Source organism: Macrosteles quadrilineatus, unplaced genomic scaffold (genome assembly GCF_028750875.1).
Source record: "Macrosteles quadrilineatus isolate MER2022 unplaced genomic scaffold, UCM_ALF_1.0 Scaffold_13__1_contigs__length_4303367, whole genome shotgun sequence".
Lineage (NCBI taxonomy): Eukaryota > Metazoa > Arthropoda > Insecta > Hemiptera > Cicadellidae > Macrosteles > Macrosteles quadrilineatus.
This window is the reverse complement of record NW_026542606.1, coordinates 3,022,453-3,039,153: the sequence shown is the minus strand read 5'-3', so window position 1 is coordinate 3,039,153 and position 16,701 is coordinate 3,022,453. Positions and strand designations below refer to the sequence as shown.

Genomic DNA, 16,701 nt, shown 5'->3' with positions numbered 1-16,701 from the left:
CCGGAAAAAGCCGTGTCCCGTCAGAAATTGGGTGAGGTAGAAGTCCACCTCTCCGTACCGCCGATCAACCCAAGGTTGGACTTGCTGTATCAGTCGCCTGGTCCAGAGTCCCCGTGTCTCCTGTTCCCAGCCCTCCTGCCACAGCTGGTAGGTGCGGGTGCGTTCCTCTGTTCGTGCCTCGTCCTCCCCACGGCGCCGGTAAATTGCCTTTCTCTCCGCCGCCAAAAGTTTGACAGGGATGACTCCAGCAATCACCAGGACGGCGGGCTCAGACACTGTTCGGTAGGCAGATGCTACCCTCAGTGCTGCCTGACGCTGCACTCGGGCGAGCCGCATCCTGTATGCCTCCTTATTTAGTGCGTCTGCCCACACCTCAGCACCGTACAAGAGTACGGACTGGACCGAAGACATTAACAGCCTTCTACGACTGGACCGAGGCCCTCCGACATTGGCCATCAACCGGCTAAGAGAAGAAACCACCCTAGCGGCCTTGTCCGCTGTACGGAAGATCTGATCCCGCCAGCTAAGCTTGCTGTCTACCATGACCCCAAGATACTTGGCAGAACGAACAGTTTGAACCTCGACGGCTCCCACCCTCAACGGCACGATGGTGTCAATCCGTTTTTTTGTCAAAATCACGATCTCGGTTTTGCTCAGAGCAAGCGAGAGACCGTGGTCTGCCATCCATGCGTTTATGGTACGCATAACTCGGTTTAGCTTTAGCTGAGCCAGCTCAACGCTACGTGCAGCTATCAAAGCTGCAACGTCGTCTGCGTACCCAACCAAGACCGTTTCCTCAGGCATTTCAGACCTCAGAAGGCTGTCATAAGCGACGTTCCAGAGGTCTGGGCCGAGTATGGAACCTTGGGCAGCACCAGAAGTGACACTCATCGTCTGCGGGCCCTCCGCGGTGTCATACGTTAGGAGGCGAAACCGGAGATAATCCTCTATGATGCGCATGAGGTATGCCGGCACGTGGAAGGTGTTCTCCAGAGCATCCAGCATATCGCACCACCTCGCCGAATTAAATGCATTTCGCACATCGAGCGTTACGAGCAGCAAAACCCTGCGAGAGTAGTGGGTAAAATCCTCAGCTCTCATCACGGCTTGCTTCACCTCCTCAATCGCATCAATCGTTGACCGCCCCATCCTGAATCCATACTGACGAGGGGAGAGGTCCCCCGCAGCGACAACGGCTGAATTTAGCCGGGAACGGATCAATTTCTCGAGGACTTTGCCAGCCGTATCCAACATACACAGAGGTCTGTAAGAGGATGGCAGATCTGGGTCTCCCTTGCCCTTCCCAACAAGCACAAGCCTAGCTGTCTTCCAGCACAAGGGGAAAACCCCTTCAACCAGGCAGGCGTTATACATGCTCAAAAGGATCAAGGGGTTGGTAGTCAAAACCTTCTTGAGGACTTCACCGGGCACCCCATCGGGACCAGGAGCCTTGTTGTTCTTCATGGATGTGACGGCCGCCACCAGCTCTTCAGGGCTGAAAAGTGGGACGTCGTCCACCCTTCCATAATCCCGCAGTGGGCGCAACGCGTGAGCCGGGAAAAGGGACTCGACTATCCTCTCCATAGTGACCCTGTCCATGACGGAAGGTGGAGAGCGCGTTCCAAGTTTCTTGGTTACAAGTTTGTAACCCAGGCCCCACGGGTTGGAATCAACATCGTCCCTTAATTTATCCCAGCAACTGCGTTTACTCCGATTGATGGCTCGACGAAGATACCTCCTAGCCACCCTATAAGCATCCGACTTACGCCGTCTGTCTAGGAGTTCTCTAGCCCTGGTAGCAAGTCTTCTGGCCCTCAATGCCGCTCGACGCAATTCCGCAATCTCGGCAGTCCACCAGTACACAGGACGCTTATTGCACCGGTATCTCCTGCGAGGCATAGACTCATCGCAGGCCGAGACAATCAGTTTCATCGTGGATGCAACTAACGCCTCTGCGTGAGGCACGCCAGTTGCAGGATGAACCACCGGCGTTCTTCGTAGGATGGCTCCGTTGAATTTTGCCACGTCCAGTTTTTTAATGTTCCATCGAACGGGCACTTGACGAAACGCTGCCACTTGTCTCTGATGACCATCCAGGACGTCAAAAATTATGTACTGGTGGTCACTGGCCGTGTAATCCTCCAGGACTCTCCAGGCTCTGATCCTTGGCAAAAGAGACTCAGATGCAAGGGTAATGTCTGGGATCGTTCCCCGCATCCCAGGGCGCCGGAAAGTTGGCGTGTTGCCCTCGTTGACGACGAGTCCGGCTCTGGCAGCAAAGTCCAGAATGTACTTGCCCCGGGAATTTGTGAGGGTCATTCCCCACTCGACAGCCCTAGCATTAAAATCCCCACCCACGACGACGTGTCCTGTGGTATTGCGCACGCTCTCTTCTAGGCGGTCAAAACTAATACTGTAGCTATACAGTAAATAAATGTTAAAATAAAATATTTATCCCTGTCGGATGTCGGTATCATCGGAATCAACTTTTGACAATCAAGTCTTGGTACCGATACCAATGTCCAAGTATCGCTGGTATCGATGACGATAATCGACTCATCCCTTATAGCGAATTTCCCATATAGGGAATAAGCTATTACCGTAGTACTCATGGTAAGACCTGGACGCGGGACCGATTTTTTTTTTCGTTTTGAGGTCCCTAGAGGCCAAAAACACCATCCGTTCAAATTCATATATATTTATATATTTATATATATATATATGTGTCCGTTAGCACGATAACTCGAGCAAAAATTATCCGATTTTGATGAAATTTGGTACAAACGTGTAAACCTACGTTTATTCGAACGAGTTTGCAATCCAGCATGATCGGACCATGGGAACGGGGGTTTTTCCTATTTTTTACCCAAAAAACATAAAATTTAGCAATTTCTTTTCAAACCATTTTGTAGAGCTTAAAAAAACAAATAATTTAGTATATTGAAGCGTTATTATGCGCCTAATGGTTACGGAGAAAATTCCAAAAAATTGTAAATTTAAAATTCCAATGTTATTCTTATGGAGAATAAGTAAACTGTTGTAGTTTGCTTGTTTATGAACATATTTTGATCAAATTTGAAAAATATTTTTATTTCTTACTAACTATTAACATTTTACAAAAAAAGAACAGTTTTACCCTCCCTGATGCAGCAAACCTAAGTACTTATTAAACTAATTCTATTTAAATACGGAATAAATGTTATATTTTTAAGTAGACATTTCAGTGTAAATCCAATCAGTCAAATGGAAATTCGCTTAGTCTGCAGGTTTGCTGCGGCGGGGGTATTTACTAGTAGAGCTGTATCGTGACGTAATCGATGCATCGGTATTTTGATGCATGCTGGTTCGAATCGGGATTCGATGCATCGCACTCGCACACCTACACCACTGCCTATCACCCAGTGTCAGCTGTCGGCGCTGTCGCTGTCAGTGAAATGGATGACGCAAGCGATGTCTAGGTTGCCGATTATCAGTAGGCCTAGTATGTTAATATTTAAAGGGGTTAAGGGATTAAATAAAACTCAAACATTTTCCTTTCTTACTATTTATTTGTCAAATATCAATGAAAATAACGAAATTGGCTTAACGTCTACTACTCGACTCGAGTCACGAGTATCTTTAACTACTCGACTCGACTGTCGAGTATTGCCAACTACTCGAGTAATTACTCGACAGTCGAGTACTCGCCCAATACATTCAATAATATCTTATGGCATCTCCTTATATGGTTGTACAAGCTTAAATAATATATATACAATTCATAAATATAAAAAAAGCGGTGAGGCGTATATTAAAATTTCAGTGAAAAACACATGTAAAAGAATATTTAATTTCACTTAAAATAATGGGGCGATGTCTACTTGTACCGGCGTCTAGTTGTACCTGCTGCATTTTGGTGACAGGCGTCTAGTTGTACCCCGTCCAAAGCTGTAGAGACAACTTGACGATGGTGCGGACGTCTAGTTGTCTCTACGTCTAGTTGTACCTCTTAAAAATCTACAGGTACAACTAGTCGGGAACGTCACCGTCTACTTGTACCTCATACGTCTGCGTCTACTTGTACCTACGACTACTTGTACCTACGACTACTTGTACCTACGACTACTTGTACCTACGACTAGTTGTACCTACGCCCACTTGTACCTACGTCTAGTTGTACCTGCGGCTAGTTGTATCTCCCCTTCAACTTGTCACCGGTTTAAGAGATTTATTTTATTTCTTTAAAAATCATACAATCTTACAACAATTTATTATAAACAACTTGCTACAAAAGCCAGGAAAATTTGGCTTGTCTGCAGCTCATTGAGAAACAGTTTGTTATTAGTCTTTCTTTGCTTTTGTTGACGTTATTTTTAATAAATAATTTATATCACTCCAGAGGTTTAACTCTACTACTAAAGGCAGCAAACATGTTTGTGAATAAATATTGGTTTACTAAGGTAGCTTTGGTCTTGTGTTTGATGATAATGATAATAAAAAGGCTTCCCTGATTGAAAGATTGGAAATCGTCTTCGTCAAAAATGAAAAGGCAAATAAAGGTGTGTTGAGATAAGCTTAGTTCTTGGTCAAAACCGCTAATTTAGCATCCCTACGAAGTTATTATTTCTACGTTTATGCTCCTTTTGGAAAGGTTTAACAAAATTAGTGTAAAGTAAAAGCATCCCATTGACCAAACGTATCGCTAGATTTGTTTCTGATCAACATAAAAACTACTATTAGCCTAGTGTAAGATTATGTGGTGGTATTCCTCCTAAAGGTGCGATTGATTTTAAATATTCTATCAAAAAGGGGTCTATTCAACGGCTGATTCCTAACTATTTTGCGACTGGTTAGGTTTCCATTACCCAGTTAAAAAACAATTAATTACTTTTCATCAGAATCTTCGACATGCATATTTTTGGTTGGTTTTAAGAAACGGAAACTACCTCTAGGTTTTACTGTTATATATGGATGCTTCCTTTAAAACCGTACATGCTGGGCTATATTATTTGAACCTTTTTTGGAGTACCTGGTTAAAATCTCCTCTAAAAAATTATGTGTTTCCGCCCATTGGAACTTGTCACAGTACTTACTTGATGATTAATGAACAAATATATTGCCTGTCCTGAACGAACCTATTTCATCTTTATTCCCAGGTTGATTTCCAAGAGTGGCCGTTGAGGTTTATCCCTTTATACAATAATTGATTAAACACCACAATAAATTAATCTAAAATTAAAATTGGTAAAATAAAATATAAAAAAATTGAATAAATCTTGAACATATGTTTTGAAATTAAAACAAAGCAAAAGTTTTCCATTAAATCCTGAATCATTTATTTTTTAATTATAATTATCAATACATTTTCAAAGGAGAAACAAACGTCCGATTATTTCTAGGCAGCCACAACAGATGCCACAATCGTTCTACGATTTCCCAGTCTCTCACCACAATTTTGACGCAAAGAATCGGCTTACGTAATTAATATATAGATAGAATAGATAGAGTGTAGATGTAACAGTCGCTCATACATTACTAGACAAATTTTACTTAAGCCAAATTCAAGTCTGGAAATGTATGAAGCAGCTTTTGGTCTTTTCAGTTGTATTCCTATATGCTGTTCTTACCATGTACATTCTTAGCGGCCACTATTTACATCAACGTTATTAGTAATGTACAATATTTACAGTTTCTTAATTACAATTAATTATTTATCGCTCAGTTCTGTTAGGGTTGAAGGTTTAACTAACCTGTTTTACATGGCTAAATGTAGTAACCATCCAACGCGGAATACAACGTCGCAATCCCTTGTTAAATATCTTTAACTGTAAAAGTTATAGTAACATATAAATACTATTTTTAACATACACAAATCTGGGTTTCAATCAATGTTGCTTCAGATAATAACGTTGAGCTACCATTAAACATTATTAGTTTTAGGAGACACTTTATTTTGGCTACGTTATGATTTCTGGTCGCTATCTTATGCTGGACCAAAGGATCGAAAGAATACGCAAACAATACCGGTATCATTACAATAGAGACATAGCTCCGTGTTTAAAGCGATATTATACCTCCACAAACTTGGGTAGTAACTATATTTAACTATATATAAGTTTGTTAAGACCAAAAGAACTGACTAATGTAAATAGTTTTAATTTAGAAACTGTACTATTGTAGATTACTAATAACGTTAATTGTAATAGTAGCCGCTAAGTATTTACATAATCAGAACTGTAAATATGAATAAAACCGTCAAGGCCGAAAGACCGCTTATACATTTCCATACGTGACAATTCTGTCTAGTGTATGAGCGGCTGTTACATCCAACAATCACATAAGACCAAGTTACATATACATTTATTTATCTAGATAGTAATTTAAAAGCGGTATATTTTTATTACTACTTAATATAGTTAGTAAGTTTTATTTGATCAGTGAGAACTGATTGGTTGCTTTAGTCAAATAGTCAACACCTAGCCGTGGTTCTTGGTGGTGTACGCAAACTTCGCTTGTCAAATTCCACTGACACAAAGGCCAGGCCTTGTAGTCCAGGAGCTGAGGGGGCTTGAGCATGCATAAAGGAGTACGCAATGTTATTGCTGATTATTGTAATATGGACTGTGGTGATCAAAATTACGTATGTCACCTATTTAAGAAACTGACATCCCCCATGTCAAGAAATTCCAGCTTCAACAGTAACCTCAAAATAAATTTCTCAAAAGTAAGCTAGAGGGTGCATTCGTTGGCACAGAAGTAAGATATGAACTGACGCGACGTGACGAAGGAAAAATCAAACTTACACTGTAACGGATATACCTCCCTTTGAATATGTCTTCCCAAAAAAGTTTTCTTTTCAAATAAAATCATATTACACTGATGAAATCACGGAAGTGTTTAACTACAAAAGATCCACCAATACGATTTTAATACTATTTAAAGGTTCTTCCAAAGGAAGAGATACCAGATAACATACTAATAATAACTCCGATGACGTATGGTAAGGGGAATATTTTATTCATTGAATGATCAACCGAATTTGGCGACTAACGCAATTAATATCAATATTGTTTTACACTTATTATTCTTTAAACAATGCTAAATGCTCAAAATATGTAGCCTATATTTCATCCAATTTATCGCAGTTAGGTGAATTAACGTAATCCTTGAAAGTAACCGTCGATTTCGACGGGTTTCACCTAGTTACTATTAAATAGTATCTATATAAATAAAATTAGAGTTTTGTCTGTACATTGCTCAGAATTATATACTTTTAGGTTATTTTTACGTTTTATACATTAAAGAAGCAGAAACGAGTCTTATCTCAATTTATGTCTGTCTGTCTGTCTGTCTGTCTGTCTGTCCCTTTGTCTGTAACACTCAAGATGGCATTTTACGCAATCTTCTCCGTGAAAACCAGAGTACATATCAAGATCCAAGTCATTTTAATGTATTCACTGGATTGGCGAGAGTGTTTTTAGTGATTTAAATATAGCCTCACTACTTTGTAAATAAAATTACGGACGTTCAAAAATGCAGTTTTGTGCGATTTTTGTCAAGTTTTCGTTCAATTTTTATCACATAATCGTCTATGAAATAACGAACAGCTGTTATCAAGATTATTTTTTCTAGCTGTCATGTTTACAAATGTTGTTTACAAATACCGCAACTATTTCGAATCACGTTTTGAAAGCAAATCCCAACCAAGTGAGATTAAAAACGTTTTTCTTACATAATAACGGATTTAATTAATCGCAAGTGCAATAATATAGTCTAATAGTGTAACCGTAAATGAAATTAAATAACTAGACATCGTCCAAATCGGAACCAGAAATTCTTTGAGTATAAAATGTTTCTTGAGTTTTGACAACCAGAAAGAAGAAGACCTTGAATCAGTGTTGTATAGGGCTGTGACACTGAAATGATCGTTGCCAATAGCTTACAAAAAAGGTTTCCACTCATTGACGGCGCTTCAATGGCGGTTGTGTAAAGTGTAAAGTAAAAAATCACAACTGCAGTGGGTGATTGTAACAGAGGTTTAACAGAGGAAGTGCTAAACTCGCTTTTCCAATGTGTCACTTTCTGTTTCTACTCACCGTGTGATGCAATCGCTGGACCATACAGCCAATAGGCCCATAGCTCATATCTTGGGTACGTAAGCCTACATATTTATTCATAACAACCTTTTTGATGACGATCCTTGATACCGGTACTTTTCCATAGAATACATGGCCTATACCTACTTAAAAAATAAAATTACAAATGACCAAAACCCCAACATTGTGTGATTTTTGTCACATTTCCTTCTAATGTTAATAGATATACTAATCATTGTTTAGAGAATGCGTAATCTATTAAATAACAAAAAGTTGTTTGGGTAAGGTTGTTTTTTTTTCAAACTGACACCGATAAGTTTACGCTATAACTGTTTACGAGAAAATCCAAAAGCAAGAGATCAATAACCTCGGGACTAGATATTAATGTATTTAATTGGTCCGATTTACTATAGTTCTTAGGTAGGTTCTTACGTAGGTACTGGTTCTTTTCCTTAGAACCGTTAGTTTACAAATTTGATATCGTTGGTGTTGCACCTTATTTATTAGAGCCGTCCGTATTCAATTTAAGTGATGTCTTAACTCTGTATAAGTTTTGCTTTTTCTGTCTGGATTCCAAATCTTAGCTTACCCGGTATGCTAAGAAAATGATAACCTATTTGAGTAAAACATTTGTTGGGAAAACCATCATGAATTGTTTACGCCTTTATATTGTTTATGTATCAATAGTTCGTGGCCTTTGTTGGATTGTTGTATTGTGTTGTTTTGTTGTATGTTGGTAACGCATTAATGTCCTTATCTCTCAGTGTTTCACGGAATGGACAAGAGCACCTTTGATACTGAAAATGTCAACCGGAATAAAGTGTTAAATGGTGAGGTTGAGGTAGTACTTTAAATACGTTTAAGTTAACCGATGTGGAAAGTAACTTTCAATTATAGGCCTACTTTAGGGCTACGCTTCATGGATCTATTAAACATTTTTTAGTTTAATCATTGGACATATGGACCAACACGATCCGGGTGACATTTAATTGCGAAGCATTTATTTTGGCTTGAACTGTCAGATACTGTATTTGCGAAGGTTTATATATAATAGTTTTGCCAGCATATCTGCAAATATACAAACTAATTGCTGTTCTTAATCTTAATATAAGAAGGTTTCAACTGACTACTATAAGATCCCCGTGCGTAGAACGGGCACACAGCTAGTTAGTTAATATATCGATGTTCACATGACCGGATGTGTCATCAGCTCTATCCCTAGTCTGTCGGTCATTACCCCTCGAGGCACCGGCCGATGGACCAGGGAACAGCTATGATTTACACTATCACCCTCTACTACGACATTTTTTTTAGGTAAACATTCCAACGCTCATGATGACATCGAACACTCATGCATATTTGTATATAGGCCTAGCCAGTCCAAAACCTGAATACACTGTAGGTATGAATCAGACCGCTTATATCATAAACAACTAAATATTAAGGCTAGTTTCCTAACCAGAGAACACACAAGAATGGCACTTTACAAGACTTTTTATACCAAGCCTTCATAAACTAAGAGTATTTCATAAGTTACGTTGCCTGTGTAGATTTAGACTTAAAATCAGTATAAAATCAGTAATGGATTGAAAATCTAAGTGTTATTTACGTTTTGTTTGCACTATAATGTAGTGTACCTGTTTCTCGAAATCGACTAATTTTTAAGCTATGTGTATTACCAGGAATTATTTCAAAACTAATAAATAAATAACGTCTTTGTTGGGCAGCGTACATCAGATTATAGATCTGTTTTACATTAAAACTTTTGTCATTCAAGGAGTTTAAAATACTCAACTAAAAGCTTATGTTATTAATAAAAAAATCACACTGTTCATAACAGTTTGATATAATCAACATTTTTTTGAAAATGTTTAATAATGTGAGTGAAAGAGTTTTTTTTTAGCAACTACCACAGTATTACGTAAAATCAAAACAACATTTAGGTTGATTGGAGGTCAATCACTTTCTCGCAACTACGCGATAGAGGGCTGACCCAACACCCCAATAACTGGAATGGATTGTTGTGAAAGGAAACTCTAAGAATTTGCAAATGAAGTCCATTCTGAGTAACGTGTGGGGATTAACGGGACATTCTGTACGCTGTTTACAAAATATTTCCTTTGCCTTTCCAAGTACTGAATCTATATGGTTTTGCTTATATTAAACAATAAGTCAAATACGTTGTAGCAGATGTCTTTGGCTGCATTTTACAACAGGTATTTCGTTCACCTTTCTCAGAAATAGCTGTTCATGGCGTGTTCCTGAATCAACAATAAGGTATATTGTGTTATTGTCCTAATAAACACGAGAGACATTCGCCTATCTTTATGGTCGTATTATATAAATAACATTGAACTGATTAATTTAACAAATGATCATTGTTAATTTATTGCAACACTTAGAATATTTATGTACTGTACATTTATGTTTTATGTTTTACATTTATGTTTGTTTTGTACTGTATTTATGTTTTAGTATATATACTGTTTTAATATTTATTTATTCAATCAATGTCCTGACTAATCAATACACAACCTAAACGATATTAAATAGAGATTTGATCATATTGTCATAGCATCTCTTTATAAGAAATCTGTCCGGAGTATGTGCAATTTTGGTTTATTAAACTTATTGGTAAATTGGTGTAAGATTGTTTTAGGTTTATTCGTAATCCGGACGCATACGAAGTTGAAGCTTTTGCTTTGGTATTAACAGTCAAGTAAAATAAATAAATAATTAAAATAAATAAATAATTAAATAATTTTATAAATTTAAGAAAATGGGTTATTCGTTTGGCTCTGCTACCCGACCATTTTTATTATTGAGGTCTCAAATTAAAGGTATGCACGCACAGATTTGCCATCAAGCATCGGCGTATATTTTTCTATTATCTCACTCGGCTTATACCTAAACGAAATTGCTCCCCATGTTTTTCTTATTGGAGTTAAATTTGGTTTTCATGATTTTTCTTCGTTAGGCTAAACAAATCATGTTAACAATTTAATTTTTGAGTTGTTCTAATTCTTATAACGTAGTTTTCTAAAGTTATCTGTTGTGGCTGCCTAGAAATAATCGGACGTTTGTTTCTCCTTTGAAAATGTATTGATAATTATAGTAGTGGTAGTTAGTTATGTTACAAGACTATGACAAATTGCCAATTATTGAGTCAACTTGGTCCCCACGCACAGGCTTCGCATATGTGGGCCCTGTCGATTTTCAGAAATTACGTTCATTCTGTATCTATTATTCTTTTGTTATGAATTGCTTTTGATTTTATTTATTTGATTTAATTTTACTATGGTATTTTTCCGGACAAACTCCACTAAACATATAGCACGGGTCGAGGTTAATTTAACAACTTAAAACTAATTCATTCAACAATAGTTTACCTGAAAACTATTTTACTAATATTTGTTTAAAGTTTTACAGAATACACTTACACATGATGCTATTGTATGTTTTTATTTATACATGATATAGGTACTTACAACAAAACTTGTGAATTTTTGTGTTTATTTATACATTTATTGTATGGCAACAACGTAAACTTAAAGATAGGAGCGAGTGTATGCAATTCCAAGATAGAGTTTAGTATTCACCGATCCTACGATAGTTTAAGAGTATATTTCGTACCTAGGGCCGAAAATGACTTTTTTTCAGCTCGGGATCATTTTTAAGTTCGAGACGAAGATGAAATCGGTCCGTGGTACGATTGCTGTTTTTCACCAAACTATACAAAACTGAGAAAATATATCAATAATGTAGGCAAGCATGTTTCTTTACAACCTTTTTATCAGCTCGTGAACATCACAGAGAAAATATCCGCATATCGGTGGAAATGTATTTTCCTGTCGATCTACAGAATGCCTTTATAAATTAAAATAGGCTAAAAAGACATAAAAAAAAGAATTACAAATGTTTAAAACTAACATGGGTTTAACGGGTTGCTATGCTGGTGACGAAATAACAACTAATTATGAAAATAAAATCAAAACAAATGGAACATATTCCAATCACATTTATTATTTACAGTGTATGTTAATACCCCCGCCGCAGCAAACCTGCAGACTTAGCGAATTTCCATTTGCCTGATTTGATTTAAACTAAAATGTCTCCTTAAAAATATCACATTTATTCCCTATTTAAACAGAATTAGTTTAATGAGTACTTAGGTTTGCTGCAACAGGGAGGGTAAACAAGTTTTTTTATGTAAAATGTTAAAAGGTACTGTGGTTTAGTAAGAAGTTAATGTATTTTCCAAATTTGATTAAAATATTTTCATAAACAAGCAAACTACAACAGTTGACTTCTGCTCCATAAGAATAACATGGGAATTTTAAAATTACAATTTTTTTGAATTTTCTCCGTAACAATTAGGCGCATAATAACGCTTCAATATACTAAATTATTTGTTTTTTTAAGCTCTACAAAATGGTTTGAAAAGAAATTTAGAAATTTGGTGTTTTTAGAGTCAAAAATGGGAAAAACCTATTTTTACCCCATAAAACCCCCCATAAACCCCCGTTCCCATAGTCCGATCATGCTGGTTCGCGAACTCATTCAAGTTTATCCCGCCTTACACCTTCAAACCAAATTTCATCAAAATCGGACAAAAATTACTCAAGTTATCGTGCGGATGGACACATATATATATATATATATATCTATATATAGATATATAAAAATTTGAACGAATGGTGTTTTTGGCCTCTGGGGACATCAAAATGAAAAAGTAAATCGGTCCCGGGCTTAGGTCTTACCATGAGACCTACGGTAATAGCTACTTCCCTATAGGGAAATTCGCTAAAAGGAGAAGTATGTGTAGTACATTGCATAGTTTTTGTCGAGTTTTCAACCGCTGGACCTCAACTTCATTGTACACTTCATTGTTCATTGATCACTGGGAAATCCATTGTAAACTATAAGATATGCACACTAAACAATGCAAATACTTTAAGGTTATCAATGTATATTTAATGATATATATATAAATGTTTTAATTAAATAAGCGATTTTCGGTACTAGGGCTGGAAAATTTTAATCACAACTATAGCTGCCATTTCGACCCTGGACAGCAATGCGTAGCTTTCAGCCTCCAATTAACGTCTGTAAAACTACTAAAACATCGTATTGCGGTGAAAAATATTTGCCAATCATACCCAATCGACTGCAGTTCCTGATTTAATTAAGGGTATTATTAAAAAGTACTCGTGCAGTAATCAATTAAACAGGGTAACGAATTGAAGGATGGATACAACTAGACTATAAGGACGCAAAATACGCGTGTCGCGTAGGTACAACTAGACGTAGGGACTACTAGACGGAGGGACCACTAGTCGTAGAGACTACTAGTCGTAGAGACTACTAGTCGTAGGGACAACTGGTCGCATCCGTACAAGCTAGGTGATACTACTTGTCGGTGGGATACACGTCTAGTTGTACCTACGTCTACTTGTACCTACGTCTAGTTGAACCTCCTAAAAATCTGCAGGTACAACTAGTCGGGTGAGCCACCGTCTACTTGTACCTACGTCTAGTTGTACCTACGACTAGTTGTCCCTAGGCCTCGAGGTACAAGTAGACGGAGGGACAACGAGACGGGGTCCCAAAATAATGACAGTTTATGGGATGTATGTATATATATATCAAAATATCATCCACTTCAAGGAAAGGGAACATAGGCTACTCTAAAACCATTAGGAAGTACTCATGAGTATAATACTAGAAATAAGAACAATATTGCAATACCCATACATAATTTGGAACTATTTCAAAAGAACCTACTTATGCTGGCGCATTATTTTTTTCCAAATTACCATTAACCTTAAGACAAGAGCCGAGTACAAGAATATTAAAAAGGAAACTTAAAGATTTTATAATAACTAAAGCATTATATTTAATTTAACTAATTATTATATTAATTAATTATTTATTATAATTATAATATTATAATAATTAATTAATTAATATACAGGGTGTTTTTTTAACTTGCATCTTTATTTATGTAAAAACCGCAATAGATAGAAATATGCAGTTTGCAGGAACATCTATTGACGTAGGGGGCCCAATTGTTTGAATTCAACGTTACATTCACATTCCCCCCCTAACCCCCCTGCCACCAAATTAATTTTTTTAAATAGCAAGGTACCCCTTATGACATATCAAATGAAAGAGCATGAAAAAAGAAAATGTTTGGTGAAATTCATTTTTCATTTGATATGTCACAAGGGGTACCTTGCTATTTAAAAAAAAGGTTATCGGTAGGGGGAAAGGGGGGGGGATTATCTCACAAATTCATGAGCCGATTTTCAATTTTATTTTCACCAAAAACATTTTCTTTTTTCATGCTCTTTCATTTTATATGTCACAAGGGGTACCTTGCTATTAAAAAAAAATAATAAGTTCTGGGGAGGGGGGGGAATATATCACAAATTTATGAGCCAATTTTAAAATTTTGTTCACTAAACATTTTCTTTTTTCATGCTCTTTCATTTGATATATCACAAGGAGTACCTTGCTATTTAAAAAAATAAGTTGGGGGCAGGGGGGAAAGGAGGGGAATGTGAATGTAACGTTGAATTCAAAACAATTGGGCCCCTTACGTCAATAGATGATTTCCGCAAACTGCATATTTCTATCTATTGCGGTTTTTACATAAATAAAGATGCAAGTTTAAAAAAAAACACCCTGTATAATTTAAATACTTAGGAGTAACTGTAGTCAGAAATAGTAGAGAAGATAATGAAATTATTAGTAGAATAAGATCTGCGGAAAGGTGCCACTGGGGCCTGAATAAGGTATTAAGCAGCAAACTATTGAGTAAGAAAACTAAAATAAGGATTTACAAGACAATACATCAACCAATAATACTATATGGCTGTGAAATCTGGGCTTTAACAAAGTATTAAGAAAGAAAGCTAATTACTTTTGAAAACAAAGTATTAAGGAAAATATACGGACCTATTCATGAAGCAGGAGTGTGGAGGATAAGAAAAAATAGTGAACTGAGAGACTTATATCATGAGCCAGACCTAATTGCTTTAATAAAGAGTAAACGATTGAGGTGGCTAGGCCACGTTTTAAGAAGGGAAGAGTCTAGTTTAATTAAACAGGTAGACCAAATGGTAGAAGACCCAGAGGAAGGCCAAGACTGCGTTGGAGAGACCAAGTCTTGAAAGAGGTAAGAAAATTGGGAGCAAGAGAAGAATTGACTGAAGACAGGGAAAAATGGATCGTTGGCGAGGCTTAAAACCACCTTGGGTTTACATGGCCACAGGAGTATGAGTAAGTTAAAGCATTATATGATATACAAGAATTTCTTGACCCAGAGTTTAATTCAAAACCTTCTGAGTTGATAATCAAACCAAATCCCACTTTAAGAAAAGTTATTTTTGAATTTTAAGATGTATAGGCTCCTTCCTAGTGTTGTTACATGTTCGTTAAAGACATTAAGTAAAAATAGTTACCACACCTGATGGCCGTAGAGGCTGTCTTTGCAGGGAACTCACTTGTGTCATGTTTGACATTTGAGTTTCATCTATGTGAGTTTTGTTGGTGTCAAAGTTTATCACACTTATTGATGGATCAGAGTTGTAAGTAAAATCTGAAACAAACATGTTGCTCAAAGCATTGTCCAGACCCTCAATAAAGTAACATTTCAAAAGGGTAGTACTTTAAAAAGATAAACTAATAGGCTATATAATTAATTATAAGGGATTTGTTGATTCTCGATACCACCGATACTTGGTAGTTGGTATCAGTATCAAGAATTGATCCTCAAAAGTTGATTCCAATACCAATATCCGTCACTTTGAGATCGGAAAATTACCGCCATTGCTGTGAACATGTTTTCCACAAATAGTTTTCGTGATCCGGAGATGTTCATGATTCTGCCGTGACCGCAGAAGACAATGATGATGTCTACACTGCCACAGAAGATGTTCATAACTTTGCTGCGATTGAGGACGAAGACGATGTTTACACGGCCACGGGAAATGTTCATGATTTTCCCGAACGACGATGATGACGTTTCCGTGACCATGAGCATGATAGTCAACATGAGAGTCAATGATGATGTCTACACGGGCGCGGAAGATTGTCATGATTTTGCTGCGATCGTGGAAGACGACGATACCTTTACCGCAACCGGAGTTGATCATGATTTTTACGTGACCGCGTGAGACGATGACATCTACATTGTCGCAGGAGATGTACATGATTTTGACGCGATCGCGGACAACGATGATGATGTTTCCGTGATCGCAGGAGTCAATTAAATTCAAAACGACTTTATTCATCTCGTGTACACTAGGTGTAAAATGCAGTTGTCTGCTTGCAATATTGAGTGGAGCATGCATATTAATCCAATACTTTGCTAAAGTCAATGCTAGGCTACATCTGTTTTTCGTAAATGAGATATATACTTACAGTATCCAAAGTCAATTATAAGAAGTCTGGGAGTCTGGTTAATGTAAATGAATTGTCTACTAGCAAAAACCAAAATCTATGTTTCATCTAGTTCTCATAAATTAAATGTCCAACGTCAATGATACATTTTGTTCACATAAATAAGATGTCTATTTGCAGTATCTAATGTGCATGGTAGGCTTACATCTGGTTCACTTAA

The 16,701-nt window shown here is 37.3% G+C and overlaps 1 protein-coding gene across 1 annotated transcript in view; it reads right to left on the bottom strand.

Moving 5' to 3' along the window:
- The window catches only part of LOC129004971 (DNA topoisomerase 2-binding protein 1-like), a 169,211-nt gene that overhangs the window by 114,282 nt on the left and 38,228 nt on the right, over positions 1 to 16,701 (bottom strand). Inside the window, exon 8 of the mRNA XM_054433701.1 lies at positions 15,547 to 15,678. Coding sequence (XP_054289676.1) covers positions 15,547 to 15,678 — 132 coding nt within the window. The remainder of the gene's footprint in view (positions 1 to 15,546; positions 15,679 to 16,701) is intronic.